The 27,064-nt window shown below is 43.5% G+C and overlaps 1 protein-coding gene across 1 annotated transcript; it reads left to right on the top strand.

The window, feature by feature from the left end:
• Positions 1-636: 636 nt before the first annotated feature.
• TYK2 (tyrosine kinase 2) lies at positions 637-26,000 on the top strand. The gene is made up of 23 exons (XM_075858968.1): positions 637-814; positions 1,899-2,022; positions 4,530-4,683; positions 6,480-6,643; positions 8,839-9,214; positions 12,567-12,758; positions 14,845-15,002; positions 15,760-15,877; positions 16,076-16,256; positions 16,471-16,589; positions 17,372-17,542; positions 17,989-18,076; positions 18,167-18,294; positions 19,530-19,665; positions 19,751-19,902; positions 20,465-20,615; positions 21,419-21,516; positions 23,016-23,208; positions 23,294-23,412; positions 23,482-23,654; positions 24,194-24,311; positions 24,881-24,991; positions 25,861-26,000. The coding sequence occupies exons 1-23, from the start codon at positions 637-639 to the stop codon at positions 25,996-25,998; spliced, it is 3,540 nt and encodes a 1,179-aa protein (XP_075715083.1). The 3' UTR covers positions 25,999-26,000.
• The last annotated feature ends 1,064 nt before the right edge of the window (positions 26,001-27,064 follow it).

Here is a 27,064-nt window from a genome sequence, read left to right as displayed (position 1 = left end):
GTGCCCTTTGAAATCGACAAACTGTCTCTATAATGCATAGTCGTGCCGGGTCCTCCAAAGTTTTTGAAAATGGGTTATGTAAACCGGAGAACACCTCTAATTTTTATCATTATTTTTTTTTTTTATTCAGAGGTTTTCTGATCCTGGCGTGAGAAGGGGTTAAAGGGGGCAGACTGTGAAATAGGATGTGAAGGATTGAACCTATGGAGAACGTTCATTGCTTCACATAAAATTTCCAGTCCGGAAAATGGCTGATAACAGGGACAATAGAGTAGTTTCAACTGCACAACAAATAAAGATAAGAAACTTATTTTTGTGATTTTTATTTTTATTTTTTTATTTTTTTTCCCTTATTTTCCCTTGCGGCTTTACTATGCATTGTTAGGAATGAATAATATTTCGGATGATTTAGTGACGTCTGGTAACTAATTGTCTCCGCTGCCGTTTTTATAAAGCGACTATTGTGACACGCTGTATTCCGCAATGTTTACTGCTTACCGTGCGGGGGTTTCCTGAAGCTGATTGTTTCCGTGTTATGTAATGTGGTATAGAAAGTGTATCCTGTGCCAGGGTATACATGCAGCATGTGTCCGTACCATTGTAATGACTTCATGTACTCTGCTCTGCCCTCTAGGGATGGCTTTGTGTCAGTGCACGGTTAAAAACAGCGATTCTGACATGGAAGGCTGCACCTTCACCGGAGCTGGCCTCAGGGTGTTTCTATATTGGAGCAATGGGAAGGAGCACTACGTCAGCTTCACGCAGAACGTCACCACGGCCGAGGAGATCTGTATTCATCTGGCACAGAGGCTTGGTAAGAAATGAATCCAAGACCATACATATATGTGCGGCCTACCATTGGGTAGAAAAGGGAGGGAGGAGCTATCTGACAGGCAGTGTGCTCCTCCCACCACAGGGTGAGCTAGACAGGAGGGAACCCCACTACAGCATAATTATAATTGTTTTTCTATTGTTAAAGAAACAGTGGCACCAAAATTTTTTTTTTAATATCAGTTTGATGTTAGTGCTTTATTAAAAACGTTTGTATTAATTTGTGTGTTACTTTTTTTTATTTTTACACTTTTTCTTCCCTATGGGGGCTGCCATTTTTTTTTCCATTTCTGTATGTGTCGATTAACGACACATACAGACATGGAATACGGCAGCTCCAGTCCCATAGTGAATGCGAACGGGAGCCGTTCCATCCACTATGCTGTACGCCGTCTGTGTGGGAATGGCGCATGCGCCGCTCCCACACAGTCCAATTTGAAATGCGCGCCGTCGGGCGCCATTTTCCTGTGGACCGGAAGTCGCGGCCGGACAGTAAGATTACTACTTCCGGTCGCGGCTTCTGGACTTGTGCACATGGAGCAGACGGAGCGGACGGCCCGGAGGGAGCGGCGGCGATTGGAGCAGGTAAGTGATTTTTATGTATGTTCGTGTTTTACTGTGTGTTTTACTAGTGTATGTAAACCTTCTACACTGTGTGTTAGCTCAAAAAATGGCGACACACAGTGTAGGAGGTTTGACCGTTCAATTCCCTCGTTTCTCCCGGCACTAGCCAGGATAAAGGAGGGGGGGATGCTGAGAGCTCACTAGAGCGAGGGATTTTTACCCAATTTTGCAGCATAAAGCAATGTGGTTGCTTTACCACATGCAATGCTGCAATTTTGGGAATTGCTCCATCTAGTGACCAGCACTGGGAAATATTATAAATTAGAATCCAAATGAATCCAATTTATAATATTTCCTGACTCGTGAAAAAAATAAAAAAAATTAGAACAATGTTTAATCACCTACACACTAATTGTTTGACAAAAAAAAAAAAAAACATGTTTTGCGAACACATTCCCTTTAAAGGCAATATATGAATTCTTCTATATATTTCTCTGTTACAGGTATCACACCGCTCTGCTATACATTGTTTTCTCTGTACGATATTCAAGAAAAATACTGGTATCCTCCAAATCACGAATTTAAAATCACAAAAGATATGAAACTTCTTCTCCACTTTAGGATGAGGTGACCAGTGTAATTCTTATATGTAACTTATCCCTCCTATTACTCCATATATCCTCTCCCTATATCTCCTCCTATTACTACATATAACCTCTCCCTATATCTCCTCCTATTACCACATATAACCTCTCCCTATATCTCCTCCTATTACTACATATAACCTCTCCCTATATCTCCTCCTATTACTCCATATAACCTCTCCCTATATCTCCTCCTATTACTCCATATATCCTCTCCCTATATCTCCTCCTATTACTCCATATATCCTCTCCCTATATCTCCTCCTATTACTACATATAACCTCTCCCTATATGTCCTCCTATTACTACATATAACATCTCCCTATATCTCCTCCTAATACTACATATAACCTCTCCCTATATCTCCTCCTATTACTACATATATCCTCTCCCTATATCTCCTCCTATTACTACATATAACATCTCCCTATATCTCCTCCTATTACTCCATATATCCTCTCCCTATATCTCCTCCTATTACTACATATAACCTCGCCCTATATCTCCTCCTATTACTACATATAACCTCTCCCTATATGTCCTCCTATTACTACATATAACATCTCCCTGTATCTCCTCCTAATACTACATATAACCTCTCCCTATATCTCCTCCTATTACTACATATATCCTCTCCTATATCTCCTCCTATTACTACATATAACCTCTCCCTATATCTCCTCCTATTACTACATATATCCTCTCCCTATATCTCCTCCTATTACTCCATATATCCTCTCCCTATATCTCCTCCTATTACTACATATATCCTCTCCCTATATCTCCTCCTATTACTACATATATCCTCTCCCTATATCTCCTCCTATTACTACATATAACCTCTCCCTAGATCTCCTCCTATTACTCCATATAACCTCTCCCTATATCTCCTCCTATTACTACATATAACCTCTCCCTATATCTCCTCCTATTACTCCATATAACCTCCCTATATCTTCTATTATGCCATATAACCTCGTCCTATATCTCCTCCTATTACTCCATATAACCTCTCCCTATATCTCCTCCTATTACTCCATATAACATCTCCCTATATCTCCTCCTATTTCTCCATATAACCTCTCCCTATATCTCCTCCTATTACTCCATATAACATCTCCATATATCTCCTCCTATTACTACATATAACATCTCCCTATATCTCCTCCTATTACTACATATAACCTCTCCCTATATCTCCTCCTATTACTACATATAACCTCTCCCTATATCTCCTCCTATTACTCCATATATCCTCTCCCTATATCTCCTCCTATTACTACATATAACCTCTCCCTATATCTCCTCCTATTACTACATATAACATCTCCCTATATCTCCTCCTATTACTCCATATAACCTCTCCCTATATCTCCTCCTATTACTCCATATAACATCTCCCTATGTCTCCTCCTATTACTACATATAACATCTCCCTATATCTCCTCCTATTACTCCATATAACCTCTCCCTATATCTCCTCCTATTACTCCATATAACATCTCCCTATGTCTCCTCCTATTACTACATATAACATCTCCCTATATCTCCTCCTATTACTCCATATATCCTCTCCCTATATCTCCTCCTATTACTCCATATAACCTCTCCCTATATCTCCTCCTATTACTACATATATCCTCTCCCTATATCTCCTCCTATTACTACATATAACCTCTCCCTATATCTCCTCCTATTACTACATATAACCTCTCCCTATATCTCCTCCTATTACTACATATAACCACTCCCTATATCTCCTCCTATTACTACATATAACATCTCCCTATATCTCCTATTACTACATATATCCTCTCCCTATATCTCCTCCTATTACTCCATATAACATCTCCATATATCTCCTCCTATTACTACATATAACCTCTCCCTATATCTCCTCCTATTACTACATATAACATCTCCCTATATCTCCTCCTATTACTCCATATAACATCTCCATATATCTCCTCCTATTACTACATATATCCTCTCCCTATATCTCCTCCTATTACTCCATATAACATCTCCATATATCTCCTCCTATTACTACATATAACATCTCCCTATATCTCCTATTACTCCATATAGCCTCTCCTATATCTCCTCCTATTACTCCATATAACCTCTCCCTATATCTCCTCCTATTACTACATATAACCTCTCCATATATCTCCTCCTATTACTCCATATATCCTCCCCCTATATCTCCTCCTATTACTACATATAACCTCTCCCTATATCTCCCCCTATTACTCCATATAACATCTCCCTATATCTTCTCCTATTACTCCATATAGCCTCTCCTATATCTCCTCCTATTACTCCATATAACCTCTCCCTATATCTCCTCCTATTACTACATATAACCTCTCCATATATCTCCTCCTATTACTACATATAACCTCTCCTATATCTCCTCCTATTACTACATATAACCTCTCCCTATATCTCCTCCTATTACTACATATAACCTCTCCCTTGTCGTTTCAGGTATTATTTTAGGAACTGGCATGGGATGAATGAGAAGGAACCAGTCGTCTGTCGCAATGTCCCGAAGATCAGTGACAGTAGTGAGGACAAGAGTCTGGCTGAGCAGTCTGGTGCCATCCTGGACTTGGCGTCTTTTGAGTACCTGTTTGAGCAGGTAACGGTTTACAGACAGAGGACCGTGTTATGTGTGCGCTGTCTGCCCATTAGAGGCTGGGTAAATGTTGGCATCCTGTCATATTGGGTATGATCTCCTCTGTGAACTCTCTATAACTTTCAAAACAGATACAGGTGAAATCTAGGCGTACACTGCAATGTGAATAATGAATGAAGATATGTTTTATTATATGTCCCATTAGCACCTCCGACAGGAAGACTAGTATAAAATACTAATAATCCAAGGCGTGCCCCGTAATAAGGACACTTCCCTATACCCATGCCCACATATGCATTGCCCCAAATAAATAAATAATCAGATTAATAAATTGATGTGATATAAATGTATGTGAATTCATACATAAAAACGACATCAACCCCTTACCAACATTTGATGGAAATGTAGGTCACAGTCGGATAGGGTGGGGGGGTTACATGGTTTAAGGATCGGGCTCAGCCCGTGAACCCACTTTTTACCCTGTGGGTGTTCGCTGTATATTACAGTTGACGCCTCGCACTAACCCTTTTGTCGGTTAGATGCCGCGAAGACTGAGTGGCAACACAAAACACACAGTAAATCATATTGACTCACGGAATAACGTGAACTGTGTTTTACATTTCACTTACCAAAGTTTTTTGTTTTTTTTCAAGTTTCCTAGTACATTGTATGGTACATTAAATAGTGCCGGTAAGGCCCTGTTCACATCAGTCGGGGGTTTCCGTCCATCCATTCCGTCAGATGAACGGACAGCTGAACGGAAACTAGCACTTCCGTTTGCATTACCATTGATTTCAATGGTAATTCTTCCATTGCAGTTGGTTTCCGTTTGTTTCATTCTGTAAAGGTGTTTTGTTTTTTTTTTCCTTTTCAACGGAAACAATAGCGTAGTCAACTGCGCTAATTTTTCCGTGAAAAAAAAAAATGAAACTTTACTGAACAGAAACCAAGTGCAATGGAAGCATTACCATTGAAACCACTAGTAATGCCAACGGAAGTGATACTTTCCGTTCTGCTGTCCGTTTATCTGTTCCTCTGACGGAATGGATGAACGGAAAGCCAAAACGGAAACCCGCAGTGATGTGAACAGGCGCTAAAAACGACAGCTTGCCCTGCAAAAAAAAAAGCCTTCTACGGCTGTGTTGACGGACAAATCTAAAAGTTATCGTTTTTGGATAGTGGTAGGAAAGAATTAAAATGAAAAATAAAACAAAAAATGGCGGTGGCTGCAAGAATCAGGAAGTTATTGGATAGGCAAAAAAAGGAGATTTAGACCCCCAAATAAGTGACCTGCAGGTTCAAAGAACCAATAAATCTTTAATAACATAATGCAAAATAAATAAACGTCAAAAACTCTGTACACGATGGGCCTCCTGTCAATGGGTTAAAGTTAAAATGTGACATAAGATATCATTACGTTCAGGAGGTCATTTACTGAAGTATATTCCCTTCTTAGTGTCATGGGCACTTCTGCTGCCTATACTCTACATCAGGGGAACCGAGGCTATTCAGGGTCAAACCCCCCCCCCCCCCCCCCACCCGATCAGCAGTTATCACCAGGAGAAGCTGCTGCGTAAGTCTGTCCCCTGCAGGACGAATCTAGTATTACACGATGCCCATCCAAATGAATTGTTTTGAATAGGGCATATAGACATGGGTTTCCCTGATTGGACAACACCCTTTTGAAGCATCATGAACTCCCTAAACGTATGTACTCCATCAGGTGTCCTTTAAATCACCAGGGTGTCATGGTTTGCCCACTTCAAGAGTGCCCAGGTTGACTTTGTATTTCTCTGCAGGGCAAGTTTGACTTTGTGAATGATGTGGTATCATTGAAGGACTTTCACAGCGAGCAGGACGTCCATAAGTTCAAGAATGAGAGCCTGGGCATGGCTGTCCTTCACCTTTCACACATCGCCATCAAGAAGAAAGTCTCCCTGGAAGAGGTGGCCAAACAAATTAGGTGGGTGTTAGATACCAGTATTCTGTATTCCTGGCAATGTTAGACGACTTCTTCTCCCTGGACCATACCATTCTAGCAGGGGTGCCATTGTTCTAGTGGCTAATTTGTGGTATTTGTCACGGGGCTGTTGAACAGGTCTTGCCCAGAGTTCCTGTCTCTGATACCAGGACACGCATGCTCTATTTTTCTATGTTCAGTGTGGTTGGGTTTACTATCTATACTTTATGTAAATTGAGGTTGTCTATTCTGAGGAAACCATTCTCTTATATTTATCTTATATTTCTTTGCGTCATCCACTGATCATTTCTGATGAGTAGTAAAAAAAAAAAGATGTAAATGACTTCCTCAGTAATTCATGTGAAAACGTAGAGACATGAACCTTACTCTGCATGACATACGTCCTTCTCTATTCGCCGCGGGTTTCAGCTGTTTATCCCGGGCGTTTGCTGCTTGAATGCCTAGTATTGCAAAAGTGTTGCAGTATATTGTGCAAATGATCAACAATCCCTAGTAGGGCTGAAAAAAAACCAAAAAAAAGTTAAAATTAACGGTTTTAGGAATGAACAAAAAAAAACTTTTTACCCTAAAGTGATGTAAACCATAAAAAAAGCAGAATTGCCATTGCCGCTTCCGCAACGATCTGAATTATTACAATATACCGGTACCCATTATGTCGAGTATATACATGATTTATCCCACACGTTGAATGCCGTACAAAAACAAAGATAAAAACCGTCATCTTGCCTCCCGATAAAATGGAGTGATCAAAAAGTTGCATGTACCCAAAAATGGTACCAATAAAAACTGCAGCTCTGCCCGCAAAAATCAAGTTCTGACTCCGCTCCATCGTCGGAACAACGACAAAGCTCTGGGTCTCCGAATATGGCGATACAAAATAATTTTTCTTTAACAAATTGTTTTTATTTCTTCAAAGTCGAAAACCTAAAAATAAATTATGTAAATTCTGGTATAGCCGGAACTTACTGACCCGCAGAATAAAGTGAACATGTTGTTTTTGACCACACGGTAAATGAGACCTCAAAAACAATGGAGGAATTGCTGTTTTATTTTTCTTTCCACTCCGCAAAATAATTTTTAAAAGTTTCTTAGTTCCTCCTTCAGAAAAAACGCTCATACGGCTATTTTGACTGGAAAATAAAAAAGTTATGGCTCTTGGAAGACGAGGAGGAAAATATGTAAATGAAAAAAACAAAGGTGTAATTCCACACACAACCTGCGGACAGTTGGGCGCTGTTTTTGGAAAAAGTAGCCATGTTTTCCTAATCCTGTGAAGGTGGCTTGGTAGTGGCTGAAAAATGACTTTGGGTGCGAACACACGGTCCGGCAGCCACATGCTGCAATAACCACGCCCACATGGGTGATGAATGCGGCTGTTTGCCACCACGTGGGCATGGTTTTTCCCTTTACCGATCCTTAGGTCAGGGGGAGAAAGTGGAAGGAACTTGCGAGGCATCATGGTTCTGAATTTGGGGCCCATTAAATATCTATATCACATGTGTAGGATTTCTCCATAGCTTTCATTTTCTAATTGGCCTCTGAAAAATGAGTGCTGGAACATGATTGGTTGCTATGGGAGACCTCCGCTGGTAAATCTCGCTATTTACCTCATTTATCTAAACTGTCTAATAGAAAAACTGGCTTGTTGCACATAGCAACCAATCACGGTGCCGTTTTCATGTTTCCAGAGCAGGTTAAGAAATGAAAGCTGAGCTCTGATTGGTTGCTATGGGCTACAAGGCCAGTTTTTCTATTAGACAGTTTTGATAAATGAGGCCTAATTGGGAAATATATTAAGACCGGCCTGTCAATCCCCAGTCCTAAACTAATTCACATCGGCGGAAAATGCGCCAAATATGCTAAGAGGTGCACACCTGTTAATATATTTGGCGCATCTTTGGCTGTCCGTGCAACGGAGAGGCCAATCTATGCCGGCTGTGAGCAGGTGTAGATTTGCACCATAACTTATCCAGTTTCTAGTGTAAGTTATGATAAATGTCGTTCCGGTGGAGGCCCTGCCTCCCTAAAGTCACGCATTTCAGCACCACTGTGGTGCGCAACAAAATTTCAGAATTTTTTGATGCAAGAAAACGAACTCAAACCTTTTGCTATATTTCTCCTCACGTGTTTTGGATTCATGGACCCCATTGACACCATCTTATCTCTATTTTCCACAGTTTTAAGGAATGTATCCCCAAATCCTTCTGCCGGCAGATTCAGCAGAACAATTACCTCACCAAGTTCCGCATGAGGAGCGTTTTTAAGAAATTCGTCCGTCACTTCCACCTGCACACAGTGAGTCCCGGGAAGCTGAGCGAGGAGGACGTCATGTACAAGTACCTGTCAACCCTGGAAAACCTGGCTCCTAGATTTGGCTGTGAAGTATTTCGGACGCTGAGCCTGGAGCTTCCTACAGAGGGGGAGAAGCTTCCTTTATATATCAATGGCGGCTACGTGGATCACAGCGAGTCCACGAGCAGGGAAGTGACCCCCACACACCAGGTCTTAGTCAGCGGGATGGACGGGATACAGTGGAGGGAGAAGAAAGAAGAGGTGAGGTTCCTGTATATTATCTCGGAGTTGACGACGTGTCCGTTATTTTTGCTCGCCACTCTTAAACGACACATAATTGTTCGTACGTTGGCAAATACTTATCGTGTATTGATTTTGAGTTACTTCTCCATTCACATCCACAGCAAACTACTAAATTCTGCTTGGGAGGGTTCCTCCAGCTCACCTTATCACATCAATGGACTTGCGCACGGGTCCTCGTGTCGGCACACGTATGGAGTAGAAGGAAGATAAAGAAAATGGATCCAGCGCTGAGTCCTCTGAAGTCTTTTTGTTAAAAGGAAACTATTTCCAAGTTTTATTGTAGAATTATCAAAAAATTAAAAACAATAGCATGATAGGAAAATATTCTCAGATAGAATGAGGATTTATGGCAGTGTAAGCGGTGCCTACGCGTTTCTGACGCTTGCAGCGTCCTTAGTCATGGCTTTTACCAAAAGCCATGACTTTTACCAAAAGCCATGACTAAGGACGCTGCAAGCGTCAGAAACGCGTAGGCACCGCTTACACTGCCATAAATCCTCATTCTATCTGAGAATATTTTCCTATCATGCTATTGTTTTTAATTTTTTGATAATTCTACAATAAAACTTGGAAATAGTTTCCTTTTAACAAAAAGACTTCAGAGGACTCAGCGCTGGATCCATTTTCTTTATCTTCCTTCTACTAAATTCTGCGTTGTAGGAGCGAATTCTTAGAAACTGACCAGCTGGCAGGTCACATGACGAAGTAGCAAATTTGTTACTTTTGCTTTAGATGTGAATAGAGTAGACCTGGTCCTTTAAAGGGAATGTGTCGCTAGAAATTTATTTTTTATTTTTTTACTTAAACAGTTAGTGTATAAATGATTCAACATTGTTCCCATTTTTTTAATTATTTCACGAGTCAGGAAATATTATAAATTAGATTCTAATTTATAACATTTCTCTGTGCTGGTCACTAGAGGGAGCAATTCCCAAAATTTTCAGCATTGGCATGTGGTAAACCTCATTGCTTTATGCTGCAAAATTTTAGAATGCACACTCGCTCTAGTGAGCTCTCAGAATCCCCCTTCCTTTATCCTGGCTAGTGCCGGGAGAAACGAGGGGATTGAACGGTCAAACCTCCTACACTGTGTGCCGCCATTTTTTTACAGTGGTAATCACACACTAAAACACGTACATACACAGAAATAACTTACCTGCTCCTGCCGCCGCCGCTCCCTCCGGTCCCTCTGCTCGCTTCTAATCACATGTCTGGAAGCCGCGACTGGAAGTAGTAATCTTGCTGTCCGGCCGCGGCTTCCGGTCCACAAGAAAATGGCGCCGGACGTCGCTCGGCCGAAGACCTTCCATTTGGACTGTGTGGGAGCGGCGCATGCGCCGTTCCCACACAGACGGCGTACAGCATAGTGGATGGAACGGGCCCCGTTCGCATTCACTATGGGACTGTAGCTGCCGTATTCCATGTCTGTATGTGTCGTTAATCGACACATACAGAGATGAAAAAAAAAAATGGCAGCCCCCATAGGGAAGAAAAAGTTCAAAAATAAAAAAAAGTAAAACACAAATAAATAAAACATTTTTTAATAAAACACTAAAAGCAAATTGATCTAAACAATTTTTTTCGCGACACTGGTCCTTTAAACTCAAAGTAATGTAAAAATAAGAAAATTCTGCTTGCTGTAAGTAAATGGAAACATTCAGAAGCTTAAAAGCCGTTCAGATCATATTCTGCTCACAGGGCTGCAGGGATTGCTACAGATAAGTTCTGATACACTGTAACGAACCCTGCAGCTGTGTTGGTTGGGCAGGATTAAGATGGTTTTTCAACCATTGAATGTTCCCATTTCGGCCATCGCTATACTGCGTGCCACATCAAATTGCATGAGCATCTTTTTTTGGGCGTGATTTCTGGCATTTGTCACATGCGACTTGCTGTTTTTTTGTTTTTCATAACCTTATAAAGGCCTTTTGCATGCGGTCTGTGGTAAACCATGTGACCTGCTGCTCAAAATCTAGCAAGTCCGAAGTTTTCGCAACGGTCACATGTCAACGCGACAATCTAAGCAATCATTAGCTGCGATGACACTAGCGACATGGCGATTTTCTTAGTCACTGTGTAGCCCTAGCCTTACTGACAGCAAGCCAAGATCTTGAGGTTTGTAATTGAAACCATGAAAAAAAGATTGTATGTTTTTAAAGAAATGTATTATTGTTATACGTTTACATTGGAGTTCAGGTCCTCACCTCAATATCTCTACTTGCTGTCAGTAAATGGAACCATTCAGAGGCTGAAAACCTGTCCGGATCATGTACAAATGACACCTCTTCAGAGCTTATTGGTTTTCCCTAACCGTGTTGATTGGCGGTAAAACCAACATGCTGTCGGTTACGACGTGTGGCCTCCCTTCTACAGTCGTTCTCTTGTAACGAGCCCAGCAGCTGTGTGTGTAGCAGATGATCAGGACTGTCTTTTCAGCCCTTGAATGTCCATTCATTGACCGCAAACAAATCTTGTAAATGAAAACCACATTCTGTTTGTGTTTTTAAATTAGGAACGAAAAGTTCTGGTTAGGGACTCGCAAGGCACTGGGGACCCTTGACGTTGGGTTGCGAGCTTTGCGTATTTTGGCCAAAATAACAACTAATACCCCATGTTTCATGGATATTTCTTACTACGTATACTATACTTTTTTTCAGGACGCAGCCGGGTCTTATATGCTGGGAGGGCATGATGTGCTGGCGTTTGGTTTGGAATGCAGAGCAGCCCGCTTTAGCTAACACTAGCGGCGTTACAAATAGGCTGTTATTCGGCAAGATACGCCATGCCTGACGACCAGCACATTATCCCTCCACGTATTACACATAGTACTGACACCCCATGTACTATTCACAGCACTGACCCCTATTCATCACATTTATTTATTTATTTATTTATTTATTTTTATTACATTATCACACAGTTCTGACACTTTCATACATACATATTTATTTTTTACCATCCATTCACACCCTAGCACTACACTGACACACATTTATCGCACACCTTTGAGCACTTAGTCCGCCACTCCCCTCAAGACTAGTGGGAGGGGCTATCACTATTTAATGCACACTCCTTCTGCAGCATTCTTTGACCCGTCTGCGTCCTGATGGGAACGGGTTTTTACCCACCCACCTACCTAGTGAGTATGGCCTTTTTTGTGGTTTTGATGATCTTTATGTCCCATTTTTTCTGTTTGTGTTTTTAAATCTTGTAAATGGTGGAAGATTTTTTAAGTATGTTAGAAAGTTGCATCGAAATTATGGACGAGGATTTCCTTCTCTTTGTTATATATTTACTCTTTGTTATGCAGGAGCCGATAGAAAGCGGCCATCTTAGAAATTACTTCAGTAAGAAAAGCCGCGGAAAAGGACAGAAGGCGGGAAAACCAGTGACCGAAACCAATGAACACAAGTGGGAGCATTTCTGTGACTTCCAGGATATCACTCATATCGTCGCCAGCAAGAGTAGGGTCAGCATCAACTGTCAGGACAACCGCTGCCTGGTGAGTGCTCCCCACTATATTCAGTAAGGACTCGGGGTGTAATGTGGGGATATTCTTTCTAGCCTGCCTCATACACACGCGAGCCGACCGGTGATCTTATTTGCAATGGAGGGAGATAAGTGTCTGCAAGACATCTGACGCCGCTTATCTCTTCTGATACATTACAATCTGATGGGTCGAAATTGTCCGGATCCACCCACAAATATCTCTGGTCTACGGCCAACCTGCCTTACATTAATGATTAGAACTCTTACCTTTTTGTTAATGTGCCCCACACCCCCCAATATGGGAAATTTTTAAAGGAACAGTAGCCTAAAGTCTGCTATCTATGTCCTGGAGGTTCTCCGCTCTGGAGATCATGGCGGCAAGGATTTTTATGCACTTTCTTTCAGTCAATCCCTCTGAAGAACACTGCAGCCAGCCTGAAATGGCCGATAACAGGGAAAAATAGATTATTCATCTGGCCAGCAAAAATGTGAAAGATTTACTGTAGGTTTAGTATTTTCCTGCTCTGTTTCTGTATAACTCCCCTTCCCTTGATTCCTTCCTTGTCCTTGCACTCCAGACTTATCACCTCCCCTCATTTCGTGGTTACTTAGGCTGGTCATACACATTCGATGTATGACGGTGGATTTCGGCAGGAACCGGCCGACCCTCTAATATATATATATATATGTGTCCCGACTCTCCCCTCGGCTGCAGATGTTGGGGGAGAGAAGGATCGGGCATGCTTAATTTCAACGAGCGTTTGGCCGATGGCATCTAAAATGTATGGCCAGCCTCATACTTGCTACATTTTATTTTTTCCCCACTTTCTTCTAATCTTGGGCTTCTCCTCCCCACTTTCTTCTAATCTTGGGCTTCTCCTCCCCACTTTCTTCTAATCTTGGGCTTCTCCTCCCCACTTTCTTCTAATCTTGGGCTTCTCCTCCACACTTTCTTCTAATCTTGGGCTTCTCCTCCACACTTTCTTCTAATCTTGGGCTTCTCCTCCACACTTTCTTCTAATCTTGGGCTTCTCCTCCACACTTTCTTCTAATCTTGGGCTTCTCCTCCACACTTTCTTCTAATCTTGGGCTTCTCCTCCACACTTTCTTCTAATCTTGGGCTTCTCCTCCACACTTTCTTCTAATCTTGGGCTACTCCTCCACACTTTCTTCTAATCTTGGGCTACTCCTCCACACTTTCTTCTAATCTTGGGCTTCTCCTCCCCACTTTCTTCTAATCTTGGGCTTCTCCTCCACACTTTCTTCTAATCTTGGGCTTCTCATCCCCACTTTCTTCTAATCTTGGGTTTCTCCTCCACACTTTCTTCTAATCTTGGGCCTCTCCTCCACACTTTCTTCTAATCTTGGGCTTCTCCTCCACACTTTCTTCTAATCTTGGGCTTCTCCTCCACACTTTCTTCTAATCTTGGGCTTCTCCTCCACACTTTCTTCTAATCTTGGGCTTCTCCTCCACACTTTCTTCTAATCTTGGGCTTCTCATCCCCACTTTCTTCTAATCTTGGGTTTCTCCTCCACACTTTCTTCTAATCTTGGGCTTCTCCTCCCCACTTTCTTCTAATCTTGGGCTTCTCCTCCCCACTTTCTTCTAATCTTGGGCTTCTCCTCCACACTTTCTTCTAATCTTGGGCTACTCCTCCCCACTTTCTTCAACTGCTACAAATTCCCTTCTCCTTCTTCATGTAACCATCTCTAAATCCTCCGTCCCATATCTAGCTGCCTTCACTTAACTCTTACCCCCTAAAGGTGGCCATCCACCTTAGATGACTGTCGGCCCACAGTTATTCCTCCCGACTACCCCATACACATGCATGGCAGCCTTGGTTTGACTGAGTGTTCATGTGCGCTCAATGGGGAGAGGGGAATAAGCTGCTACCAACGTGTCCAATCCTTCTTTCCCCTGACGTCTGGAGTCAGGACATTCCCGTACACATAAGACCATTGACTGGTCCTGCTGGGACTGGCGGGTTTGGCTGAGGTTCATGGAATGTGTATGGGCACTTTAACTCGTTACCTTCTTCAGATCTTGTGCCCTCAAATTGTGTGGTAACCAAAGTCACCTTCCTGTGTCTTCTTTCCAGGAGATTGTTCTGCCCTCGTATGAAGAAGCGCTGTCTTTTGTCTCACTGGTAGATGGATATTTCAGGCTCACCACGGACTCCAACCACTACCTGTGCCATGAAGTGGCCCCTCCGCGCTTGGTGATGAGTGCCGTTGATGGAATTCACGGGCCCATACAGTATGTGTCTATATGGTTACACACAGGGCAAGGGTTGTGCGTCACTATATGGCATGGGGGGAAGAATTGAGTGCTGCTCTCTTGCCGGGTGGCTTCATCTTACCCTTTCGTATCCTAGAAATTTATGCCATTTAGGTAAAAGGAAATCTTTAAATAGCCCATAACAGGGATGTTCATTTTTGGGAATTATGATGATCCAGCTCACAGACCTCGGCTATTTATTTTTTTCATCTGCAGATATCTTTTATATGATGTGTTTAGGTGTAATTTCCCTTTAAGATGCCCTATGTCTGTACACAGGTGTCCTGTATCTCACATACATGGCCTTTAGATTGTAAGCTCTTAAGGTCAGGATCATCTCTCCTTCTGTCCCTGATTGTAAAGAGTCGCATGATTTGTTGCCACTATTCAAATAAAGTTTATTAAAGTAAAATTCCTTTAATCCAGCATCAATGGGTCCTAATAGGTGCTGGATTATCCGAATTCTGGACTATAAAAATACAAACATTTCTGAAACTGGCTTGTAAGGGTAGAGAAAAAAAAAATCTTCTGTAATTAACTACAGTCCTGATATTCTTTTAGTTCTGTGATGTAAATCCGTTCCTTATTATCGGACTTCCTGGATTACCAGATGTTGGTTTTTGAAGGAATTTCGCTATATTAGTATGGATATAGTTAAATACCATCATAGAGTTTTCTACCTCCTCATACTACTACCCATCTTAACTAACCAATGCCGCCTCTTGTGGGGTCACAGGGAGAAATATGTCGTCCAGAAGCTGAAACGAGAGGGACCGGAGGACGGTCTATACATTATCCGCTGGAGCGCTTTCAACTTCAACCGGCTCATAATGACTGTGAAAGGAACTAACCAGGTCAGTAAACGGCCAGATGAGTGGTGGCTGCCATTGTGACACTGTGAAATTTGTACAAGGCTGGGACTTTAATGCTAGAATTGCAGTGAAGACTGACATTTCAGGGAGAACTGTTCTTCTTGATCATCATATCTTGTCGTTTTTGTTTTTTTTACCACTACAACATTTCATTCAATTTTGCATTATTTCACTCCTCAGAATAACGGGTTCAACTATAGACAGTTCCGGATAGATAAAGTGGACAACCTATACACACTGGAACAGTGGGACCGCGGCTTCCCCAGCATAAAGGGGCTAACGGACAACCTGCGGGGCTGCACGCTGAAATCGGGCCAGGAGGTTTTCCATGTGAAGCAGTGTGTCCTGCCAAAGTCAGGAGGTACAAGCGCCATCCTGATACTTGTGATCTTAAAAGTAATAATGCTGGCGAGATGCCACCCTTTTATTCTGATGTTCTGCCCACATTGTTATGGCGCATTGCACCTAAGCTGAAGCGTTTATCGGCCATCTTGCATTGTACGCCTATATGGCGAAGAGGACCCGTATTAGGAGTGGTGTCCATTTAAATAAGTTTCTTCTTTTCCTTCTTTCAGAAATTTCTAATTTAACCATCTGTCGGAAAGTGAAGAACAGCAAAGAGAACGCATTATCCCGGAGTCTGAACGTGAGCCAGGTCAGCTTTCACCAGATCCGCAAAAACGAGATTAAGCAGGTATGTGCTTAAAGAGTTAAATGCTTAAAGGGAAACTCTGGTAAAAGCATACATTTTCTACTGTATTCATGATGAGATCTGACGCCATTGCTGTCTCTCTTGTTCTGAATAATAAAATCTCATGTAGAATGTGTTGGGGCTGTTGCAGTTGCAGGGCAACAATCCGGGAATGCTCTGGGTGACGGCCACAAATCTACTTAGCCATGTGTGTAATGTTCTGGTCACTGAATCTCCTCCAGGCTGCTTCCTGTCTCCTGTAGATGATGTAAGGCTTCTACCAACCAATCCTCTCTGCCCCGCCCTGAGGTGGGCTTGGCCTTTGCACACAGCCTGTGACATGCATGCTGCTGGACAGGGTGCAGCCTGCAGCCTCTCCTGAGCGCTTTCTTTTGTCTTGGACTTGCGACTTCCCAGTATCCTGCTCACAATTTTTAATGATCTATAGCTTCTGATATGTCATCTGGCCTATGTGATGCATGGGAAAGGTATTATTATTTATAAAAAGCAAGTTAGAGTTGTCATGGGGAAAAATAGAACACTGTTCTAATGTGGGTTAGGATAGTGGATGGTGAATGATTTCATCTATCTCCTGGAGTGTAGAAGTAGAACGTAAAGTCGTAAAATACTCCGATTTCTTTCTCTGATAATGTATCCTACCAATGATGCCAACCCCAGGGACAAACCTTTTTATATGTGGGTCTTCCGATCTGTATAACGTCTTTGTGTTCCAAGGACCCGGATTTCCTTTGAGACTTAGCTCTATATTGAACGTCTGTTTGCAGAAATCCCACTTGGGACAGGGGACCCGTACTAATATTTATGAGGGGGTTCTCAAAGTGAGTGGTGCCGGTGCGGATGAATCGGACTATGATTACTGTGAACTAAATAATAACTCCTGTGATCTACGCGTGGTCCTGAAGATGCTGGATCCCCGTTACCAAGACATATCGCTGGTGAGTCTTCCATCCGGTGTCTGTGTCTTCCGACCTTCTCAGTTCGTATCGATCTCCGACTATCTTCCCACTGTATTCATCTATCTGTCCATCTTGTCGACTCTTCTGTAATACTGTTATCCTCACTTACGTCTGTCTTTGCACTAAACTCCGGTCTGATTCTGCCCGCTCTGTTATCTCCACCTTACACCTGTCATAACCTTTTCAAGTCTGTGTTTCCATCACCAGACACCAGTCTTATCACAAGCAATAATATCCTGTAATATCCTGGCCACACTTGTTTTATGTCCTGCCACCGCTACACTTTCTCTTGTCTTCATATTACACTCCTTCCTAGTAACGATCTCTAATACGTTTTCTTATATCTACTTCATTTTATCACCACCACGACATTTATGTCCAGCTTTATCGCTGCTTACTGTCCTTCTCTTCTTCTTGCATCTCAGAATTTCTTCGAGACTGCGAGTCTGATGAGTCAGGTCTCTCATATCCATCTAGTGTTTGTCCATGGAGTTTGTGTTCGAGAATCCGAGAGTGAGTACCTAGCTGGAAACCTCCAGTAAAGTAGTGAGCGCTCTATACTATAGACTTATAGCCACGTCTGGTTTTTTTTCGTCTCACAAGATATCATAGTGGAGGAGTTCGTTGAACATGGTCCATTGGACGTCTGCTTACGCAAAGATAAATCTCTGATCTCTGTCGGGTGGAAATTCACAGTGGCTAGGCAGCTGGCAAGTGCCCTGAGTTACCTGGTATGTGTGTTACTTATAGATTGGTCAATGTGATATTGTGCTGGTTTATCTGATGTCCAATTGGTTGTGTGGATCAGGGACAATAAGGGACATCCTACCTTAGTTCTCTGTTTCTGCCACCTTTCTGTCAAATGACATTTTTGGAGATGTTTTGCAAATAGAGCACACCAACTTCAACAGATTAGTAAGCAGATTTTCCACCTAGGACCACCCTGTATTCGTTATACTCGAGCCACATCGATCCTGTATTGTACTCCAGAGCTGCACTCTTGATCCTGCTGGTTGAGTCACTGTTTACATACATTACATCACTTATCCTGTACTGATCCTGAGTTACATCCTGTATTATATATACTCCGTAGCTGCACTCACTATATTTAAGTGGAATCACTGTGTACGTATATTGCATTACTGATCCTGAGTTACATTCTGTACTCTACTCCAGAGCTGCACTCAATATTCTGCTGATGGAGTCGCTATGTACATACATTACGTTACTGATCCTGAGTTACATCCTGTATTATACTCCAGAGCTGCACTCCCTAATCGGCTGATTTATATTGAAAACAGTCAACAAATTAGTTGTCAGACACACCCCTAACAGGTTAGCTGATCTCATTTATTGCAGGGGAACAGTTAGTTGTGTTTTTATTTTTTACATCCGATTACTGTACAGTGTTGTGTAAAGACTCCACTTCCCGGAATATAAATCACAAGAACAAGCTTTGTTCAGCCAGTTTCGAATGTTGGGGGATTTCAGCTGTGAAGCCTGCAGAATTGTAAATGCAGCTCTGCAGTATGATACAGGCTGCAACTCCGGATCAGTACAAGAAGTGTTTCGCTCTCTGGCGGACTCGGGGCATACTGAATGGCCATCGTGTAACACTATATCTCCCCTGCAGTGGCCGCTGCATGGGAAACGAGCAGCCTGCCACATCTTCCCCCAGTAAAATAAGCTATTTGCCAGGGGTCGCAGGAGCCGGAACTGCGTCGTGGTAGCTTTCATATAAAAGGCGACAACACGTTTTTATTATATGCAATTCCCTAATATTTTAGCTTATTCTTGCGCCCTGGGTTTTCCCTAAAACCTGCAAACGATGGTCTGCTGTTTATGGCAGTCAGAGTATCTATGCAACACAGGCTGCAAAAAACTTCCCTGTATGCAAGTCCTTGTAAATGAAATTCCGCCTATATATCAGCTTCCCACAAACCTGAAGCGAATTCTGTTTCTGCAGGAAGATAAACGTTTGGTCCATGGAAATGTATGTGCAAAGAATATTCTTTTGGCCAGGAAAGGTCTGGATGACGACTCTTCACCTTTCATCAAACTGAGCGACCCGGGAGTGACTTTCACAGTACTGTCTCGAGAAGGTACCGCATTACATAGTGACCTCAAAGAATAGATTACCTTCTAGTTATGATAGTCCTACATATCCGTGTCATGTTCTTCCTGCAGAACGGGTGGACAGGATCCCCTGGATTGCACCGGAGTGTGTCCGCAACATTTCCTCTCTAAGTACAGCTGCCGACAAATGGAGCTTCGGGACGACCTTGTTGGAAATATGTTTTAACGGGGAAGTGCCCTTAAAGGAGAGGACGGCATCTGAGGTAAGACTGGACTAAAATCGATTTGCGATTCACTGGAATGTATTGGGCAAATTGATTAGTCAGGTCTGAGTTTCGCTTTTGGCGAATTCTAAAAGAATAACCGGCAAATCTATTTTGCTTTTTTGTTTTCTACGGACCGGCAAATTATTCCCTCCTAGCTTGACAGGACTCCTACCACTGATCTGAACAGTTACCAGGTGTAAATATGGGCTTATTTGGTTACTACACTCTGATTAACTTCATAGTATAAGGGTGAGCGCTCCATTCTTCTAATACGGTGCTCCAAATACCTTGCTTATATTCATTCAGGATAAAATTCGGGCTTCCTGCAGCCACCACTAGAGGGAGCTGTATAAATGTTAGGAGTGAGCTCCCCCTAGTGGTGGCTGCAAGTAGCAAGAATTTTATTTTTAATATATGGCTGTCTGAAGCAGCGGATTTGGAGCTTTGCTACAGAAAAATGGAGCTACGACCCCTATAGAGATACATTCTAAGCACAGAAAAAAAAATGAAACACTATGTATATTTTAAATTCTTGTCTCATTAATCTTCTCATTTTTAGAAAGAACGATTTTACGAAAAGGAGCTGGGTCTTCCTGAGCCGTCCTGCAAAGAGCTTGCTGACCTAGTCGGTCTATGTCATAATTACAACCCCTCAGGGAGACCGTCCTTCCGGACCATTCTCCGAGACCTGACCCAACTCCAGCCCCATGGTGAGCAATGATGAGGAACTCTTGTGGGACCTGCTTTTATTTAGTGTATATCTTTAAAGGGGTTGTCTAGTTTTAGAAAACCCATTTTCATAGAGCCTATTAGGGAATTCTGCGTTAATATAAGGGGTTCCTTTGTTCAGGATCCTTCTCTTTTAGCCAGAGTGGAGAGCGGTTAGAAAGAGCGTCTCTTGCTCTGGAGGTCCTATCCTGCTTCAAACTGTCAATCCGATGATTTGAATGGGCACTGTGTAATGCTTTATTTGCCCTGTGGTGGCGCCACCAAATTGAACACTTACTGCCAGGTTTCCCTCAGATTACTGCTGATCACAGGGGGGCATTTTGTGATCTGCTTATTGTCAAGGGACCTTTTTGACCAAATTGGACAACCCCTTCAACAGGGAAAAGTGTCTAAGGGAGAATCCAGCTTGAATTGTCTCCTGATGTAATGTGGATATCAGATGATGACATTACTGGGGCCCTTTTACCAGCTACTCCCACCAGTTCAACCAAGTGAAAAGTTAGCGACCCAAACTATTTTGGCTCTAAGATATCAGGACCGGAAATTTCATAGCAGTTCTCATGTACTATCGACCGTCACAGCCTCTTAGAGGATTTGGTCCCATCTCATGATCCCCCACCAATGTTATCTAGCACTTGTAGGATCCCGCTGATGTTGAATTACTGCAGTTCCCTATATAATTGAAGATTTCTAACCATACAGAATGTGTCGCTGGTATGTTTCTGGAGTGCGCCCCTTCTTGCTATGACTGTCTCCTTACATTCCTGTTCTGTCTCAACCATAGACCTTTCTGACATTGGCTCCATCAGTCCCGATTTCTCCATCACAGACCCAACAGTATTCCAGAAGCGATATTTGAAGAAGATCCGGGAGTTGGGAGAGGTATTCTGTTATTTCAACGTTACTTCCATGTAGCGTATTTAGTCGTTGAGCTCGCTGGTTCTGTATTTATGGAGATTAATGGCTAGTTCACTCTTTATTGACACAGAAACCGCGCCAAAAGATGGCCGAAATCGCCTCCCATTGTTCTCAATGGGAGGCGGAGGCGTTTTTTTTTTTTTTTTTTTCTCGCCGCGAGCGGGCAAAAAAAACCCGCAGCATGCACTTTCTTCCCGTGGTTCAGTCTCTAACCTCCCATTGAAGTCAATAGGAGGCAGAGAAAGCATCTTTCACTGCGTTTTTTGACCGCGGCGCTGTATGGCCGTGGCCGAAAAACGTTGCGAAGGATGTGCAGGCAGGGCAAAATCTGCCTCAAAATTCCTGAAGGAACACAACCCATGGACAGGTGTCTGGAAGAAAGCAGCCTAATCCCGGAGATCCTCTTTTATAAAAATCCTAGTAAATGCCAGTAAGGCCCCATGCACACGAACGTGCTTTTGCGGCCGCAATTCCCCCAAAAATCCACGGGAGAATTGCGGCTCCGTTCATTTCTATGGGCCCATGCACATGACCGTGGTTTCCACGGTCATGTGCTCGGCCCAGGAGCCTGGACCGCAGAAAGAACGGACAAGTCTTATTACGGCCGCGTTCTGCAGTCCAGGCTCATCAAAAATAATGGACGCGGCCATGTGCACAGCCCGCGATTTGCGGGTGACACTCCGCGGCCGACCCACCCGAAAATCACGGCCATGCACATGGCTATATTCATGTGGGTTGGATTTTCCATAGGCAAAACAGACCCGTGAATCTGCGGCCGAAATCCGAGGCTTATCTGCCACAATGCCCCCTAATAAAGAGTGCCACACCATTCCCCCTTTAGATAGTGCCACACATAGTGCCCTTTGTAGACAATGCCACACATTGCCCCTTTTAGATGGTGCCCTACAGTTCCCCCTGTAGATAGTGCCCCCCAAACAAATAAAAAAAACGTATACACTGAATGTCATCATGCCGGCCTGTGCAGGGATCCTGTCCCAGCGTCTTATATGCTGCAGGCCTAACGTGGCCTGTAGCCTACTGAATGGTGGACAGGGAGCTGATGGCTCCCTGCTTCGCCATAAGTATTCAATTGTATTTACGTCCTGAGGATGCAGATCAAATTGAATGTGGCAGTGGCCCGGAGATCTGCCTGGCAAAGCCACTGGTCCGGACAACTGGCGTCCGCAGTCCACACCATGGTCTACCCCTGCAACTAGATGGATTTTTTTTGTTGACTGAGGAGGTTTGTGAACGTTTACTTTGGATCTACAGGCTGCTGGAAGGTAAGGAAGAGGCAACTTTCCCCTAATAAGATCTACCGTAGTACACACATACTATTGATTTATGCAACAGGAAATCTAAGTATATTCGGTGCACTTTAAAGGATTATTTTCTCCTCCTCTCCCAAAATGCCTGCCTGCATGGTGTCCCTTTTTAAAAGGATGTCCCTGTCTTTTCTTTAGGGACATTTTGGGAAAGTGAGTCTTTATTGCTATGACCCAAATAATGATGGGACTGGGGAGATGGTGGCGGTGAAGTCCCTGAAGTCGGGCTGCAGTCAGCAGCTGGAGACCAACTGGAAAGGAGAAATCCGAATATTGAAGACCCTTTACCATGAGAACATTGTGAAATATAAAGGCTGCTGCAGTGAGCAAGGTGGGCTCCAGCTCCCTTCATTCCGGCTCACTCGCTGCCTCTCCGTATTTAGTTTTTCATCCCTTTTTGTGGTCTGTGTCCACAGGAGATAAGATTGTCCAGCTTATTATGGAGTATGTTCCTCTGGGCAGTCTGCGGGATTACTTACCCAAACACAACGTGACCCTGGATCAGATATTACTGTTTTCACAGCAGATCTGTGAGGTGAGGTCCTGGTCCTCTGGGGAGATGGTAGGATAGCCGGCATATACTGATCTGTCTCTGTACACACAGGGGATGGCATACCTCCACACTCAGCATTACATTCATCGGGACCTCGCTGCCCGTAACGTCCTGGTGGAAAATAAGGACGTGGTGAAGATTGGGGACTTTGGGCTTGCTAAAGCCGTTCCGGAAGGGCATGAGTATTACCGAGTTAGAGAGGACGGTGACAGCCCTGTGTTCTGGTAAGAACATGGTATCCCTCTAATAAACCTCTTAATTTACAATTCTGGCCAATCGGGTCTGGATCTGATAATAGGGCGGGAATCAGATCTAGGAGGGTGGTCCCTATGTGGGAGGGGCTAATACCATACAATCGCATGGAGATTCTGCAAGCAGTGGTGCACACTTATTGAAATCATAGCGGCTGCACATGTCAGGAGTGGGCCGCCAGCTACGTTATGGGGGCCTCGGATTCTGCCCTTGACTCCATTCATAGGACACACATTACATTTTAGTGTCTGAACTACATGCCCCCCAGAAACAGCTCTGCTACATTCCCCCCTCCACTAATGTATATTACTCACCACCCATCTCCTACCACATGTGAAGGAGCTCAATGCTGCCCCCTGCTGGCCACATTATGTCTCTAAAACAGGCACCTAATTATCGAAGTCTGATACTGGGCTGGGGGCTGCAGGGGGTCAGTTGTCCACCCCTGACATATTTGATTTATTTTTCTAAGCTTTTCATGTAAAAAAAACACTACTTTTTCTACTTCTAGGTATGCCACAGAGTGTCTTAAGGAGTGCAAGTTCTTCTATGCCTCCGACGTGTGGTCATTTGGGGTGACCCTGTATGAACTTTTTACTCTATGTGACTCCTGTGTTAGCCCCCCGACGGTAAGTCCATGTTTCTTCCGTTGTCGTGTTTAACTTCTATTACTTACGTTCACTAGCCTGACTTTTTCTTATGGTTTTCCAGTTCAGACCTGGTCCCCCAATGCTGAGAAGATAGCTAGGGGTGCAGCTTAAGGAACACTCGCTGATATTATTAGGGGGGCTGCCAGTTTGTCCTCGTGTATTACATGACACCCATTGACCTCACTAGTCCGCTATGTAACATATGACCCTGCTGAGTCCTCTCTATAGTAGAGGTCTGAGGAGTCTGAAAAACATACTGTCTCATAAGAGGCTCAGGCTGCTGCTCTGCTACTTCCCTATGCTTTACACTGCAGCTCTGCTTGTATAGATTTGCTTCGGTGCATACAGAGCAGATTTACATTACAGTAAGGACAGAATATTCTAAACGACCAGCAACTAAGCCGCCAGTGACAGGTTTTTTTTTTTTCCTAGGAAACTGCCGCACATAGACTGAAACACGTGATCTATAGGATAGGAGCCTTGCTTTATAGCAATAGGGACACTAAGAAAAAGGGAAACTTTATACTGAAATCTGTTATCGTTACTAGAAATTCATAGAGATGATTGGAGTCACCCAAGGACAGATGACAGTGGTGCGGCTCATTGATCTGCTGGATCGGGGTCAGAGGCTTCCTCGGCCAAGAGAGTGCCCTATGGAGGTAAGCAGCGTGGATAGTTCCTATAAAATACAATCTAAGCCATCCATTGTCATTACATACACTATATAAGAGAAGTGTACATACCAAGCAGGGGCGGACATACCATATGTGAGATGTACGGGGGCCCTGTAAGTAGGGGGCCCGCTGCCACCTTATTGACCACTTCCATCTGTCTGTTAGATTCAATGTAAAGGACTGAACTCCTAAATTTCATAGCTCTCAATTACTGGTTAGAGACATTAGGGGGCGCTATGATGAGCTACTGGAGACTAGGACCTGTATACTATTCTCGCACAGGGGCCTCTGCTGTCTGTGTCCTCTCCTGGTACCAAGCAGTCCTAGAACTTCTAGTGTTAACCCCTTCTTGACATCCGCCATATGTACATGGTGGGTCAGAATGGGAAGTATGGAACGGGCTAAGTTCGCTCCATAAGATGCGGGTGTCAGCTGTGTGTTACAATCGACTGTGATCGCAGATTACTGTGAACCAGCTCATTTAACCCCTCCGATTCCAGTCGTATCTAAGCCGATAGAGGGGGCGGCTGCATCTGACAGTCTCCTTTCTGTCAGTGAATTGGAACATGCCTCCTGATCATGTGCTGCTTACACAGGTGCATTGCTCGTTCCAGCATATCAGAATTTTCTCTTGTAATGCAACAGGTAGGAGCAGAACAAGACTGGGATGGGTTTTCATTCCCTGAATGTAAACCAGACGTGTTTTCATTCGCTGACTGCAAGCAGTGGTCTTGAAAATGGTGAAGAATTGAAACCCAAAGTATATTAGAAAATTTCAGAACTTCAACTTATGCATATCTTACTGCCTTATATTTGTATGTTTTCCTAGTCCATGAGCTGTCTTCTCTTGTTAGATATACAAACTGATGAAGAACTGCTGGGAGACGGAGGCGAGCATCCGACCATCGTTTCCATCTCTCATCCCTACGCTGAAAGACTTCCGTATCAGACAGCTTGAAGGCACAGTCGGTGTTCAGCGTATGCTAATGTAATGGTGAGAATCCCCGATCTAAAAACCAGGGGTGACTCGTTCATTTACGCCACTCCTTCACATATATCTGAACGTGGGTTGTGCTACTAACCAGTTAGTGACCGGCCCATAGTGTTTTTACGGCGGCCACTCTTGGGCTTTATTCCGATGCAGTAGCCTTTTTACGGCACTGCATCGGAATACATAAATAGAGCAGGGAGCCGTTAAATCTCCCTGCTCTCAGCTGCCATTGGTAGCTGGGGGCGTCCCTGCTCGAACGAGCGAGATCGATATAAGTATCGATCTCGCTCGTTTAACCCTACAGATGCAGCGCTCAATGGCGAGCGCGGCATCGGAGTGGTTTTGGAGAGAGGGAGGGAGCTCCCTCTCACCCCACCGGCACCCTGCGTGTGATTGCAGGGTTTCTGTGTCTTCTATGGCAGCCAGGGGGCCCCAGTTAGTGCCTGCCAGAGGCATGGCCTAGCAGATGCCTGTCCGTTTTACACGGACAGGCAGTAATACACTGCAATACAGAAGTAGTGAAGTCCCCTAGTGGGACTGGTAAAAAAATATATATATTATTTTTATTTTATTTTTTTCAGTTAAACAATTAGTATTTGAGTGATTACACATTGTTTTAATTTTTTCACAAGTCAGGAAATATAAATTAGATTCTAATTTATAACCTTTCCATGTGCTGGCCACTAGAGGGAGCAGTTTCCAAAATTGCAGCATGGTCACTGTGGTAAAGCAACCTCATTGATTTATGCTGCAAATTTGGGGTGGACACACTTGCTCTAGTGTCCTCACACAATCCCCCCACCCTTCTTCTGGATAGTGCCAGGAGAAGGAGGGGTTTGAATCTTCAAACCTCCTACACTGTGTGCCACCATTTTCTGAGCGACTGCACATGGTAGGAGGATTAGATACAGGGCTCAGCAGACAGTTTAACACGAACATAACTTACAAGCCGTTCCATTCTCCATTCTCTGCAGCGTACGCCGTCTGTGTGGGAATGGCGCATGTGCCGCTCCCACACAGACCAAAACAGAGCTCTTTTGCAGAGCGAAATCCGGCGCCATTTTCAT

The sequence above is a fragment of the Rhinoderma darwinii genome, chromosome 3 (genome assembly GCF_050947455.1).
Source record: "Rhinoderma darwinii isolate aRhiDar2 chromosome 3, aRhiDar2.hap1, whole genome shotgun sequence".
Lineage (NCBI taxonomy): Eukaryota > Metazoa > Chordata > Amphibia > Anura > Rhinodermatidae > Rhinoderma > Rhinoderma darwinii.
The sequence above is the reverse complement of the archived record's forward strand: the minus strand, read 5'-3'. Positions and strand labels throughout refer to the sequence as shown.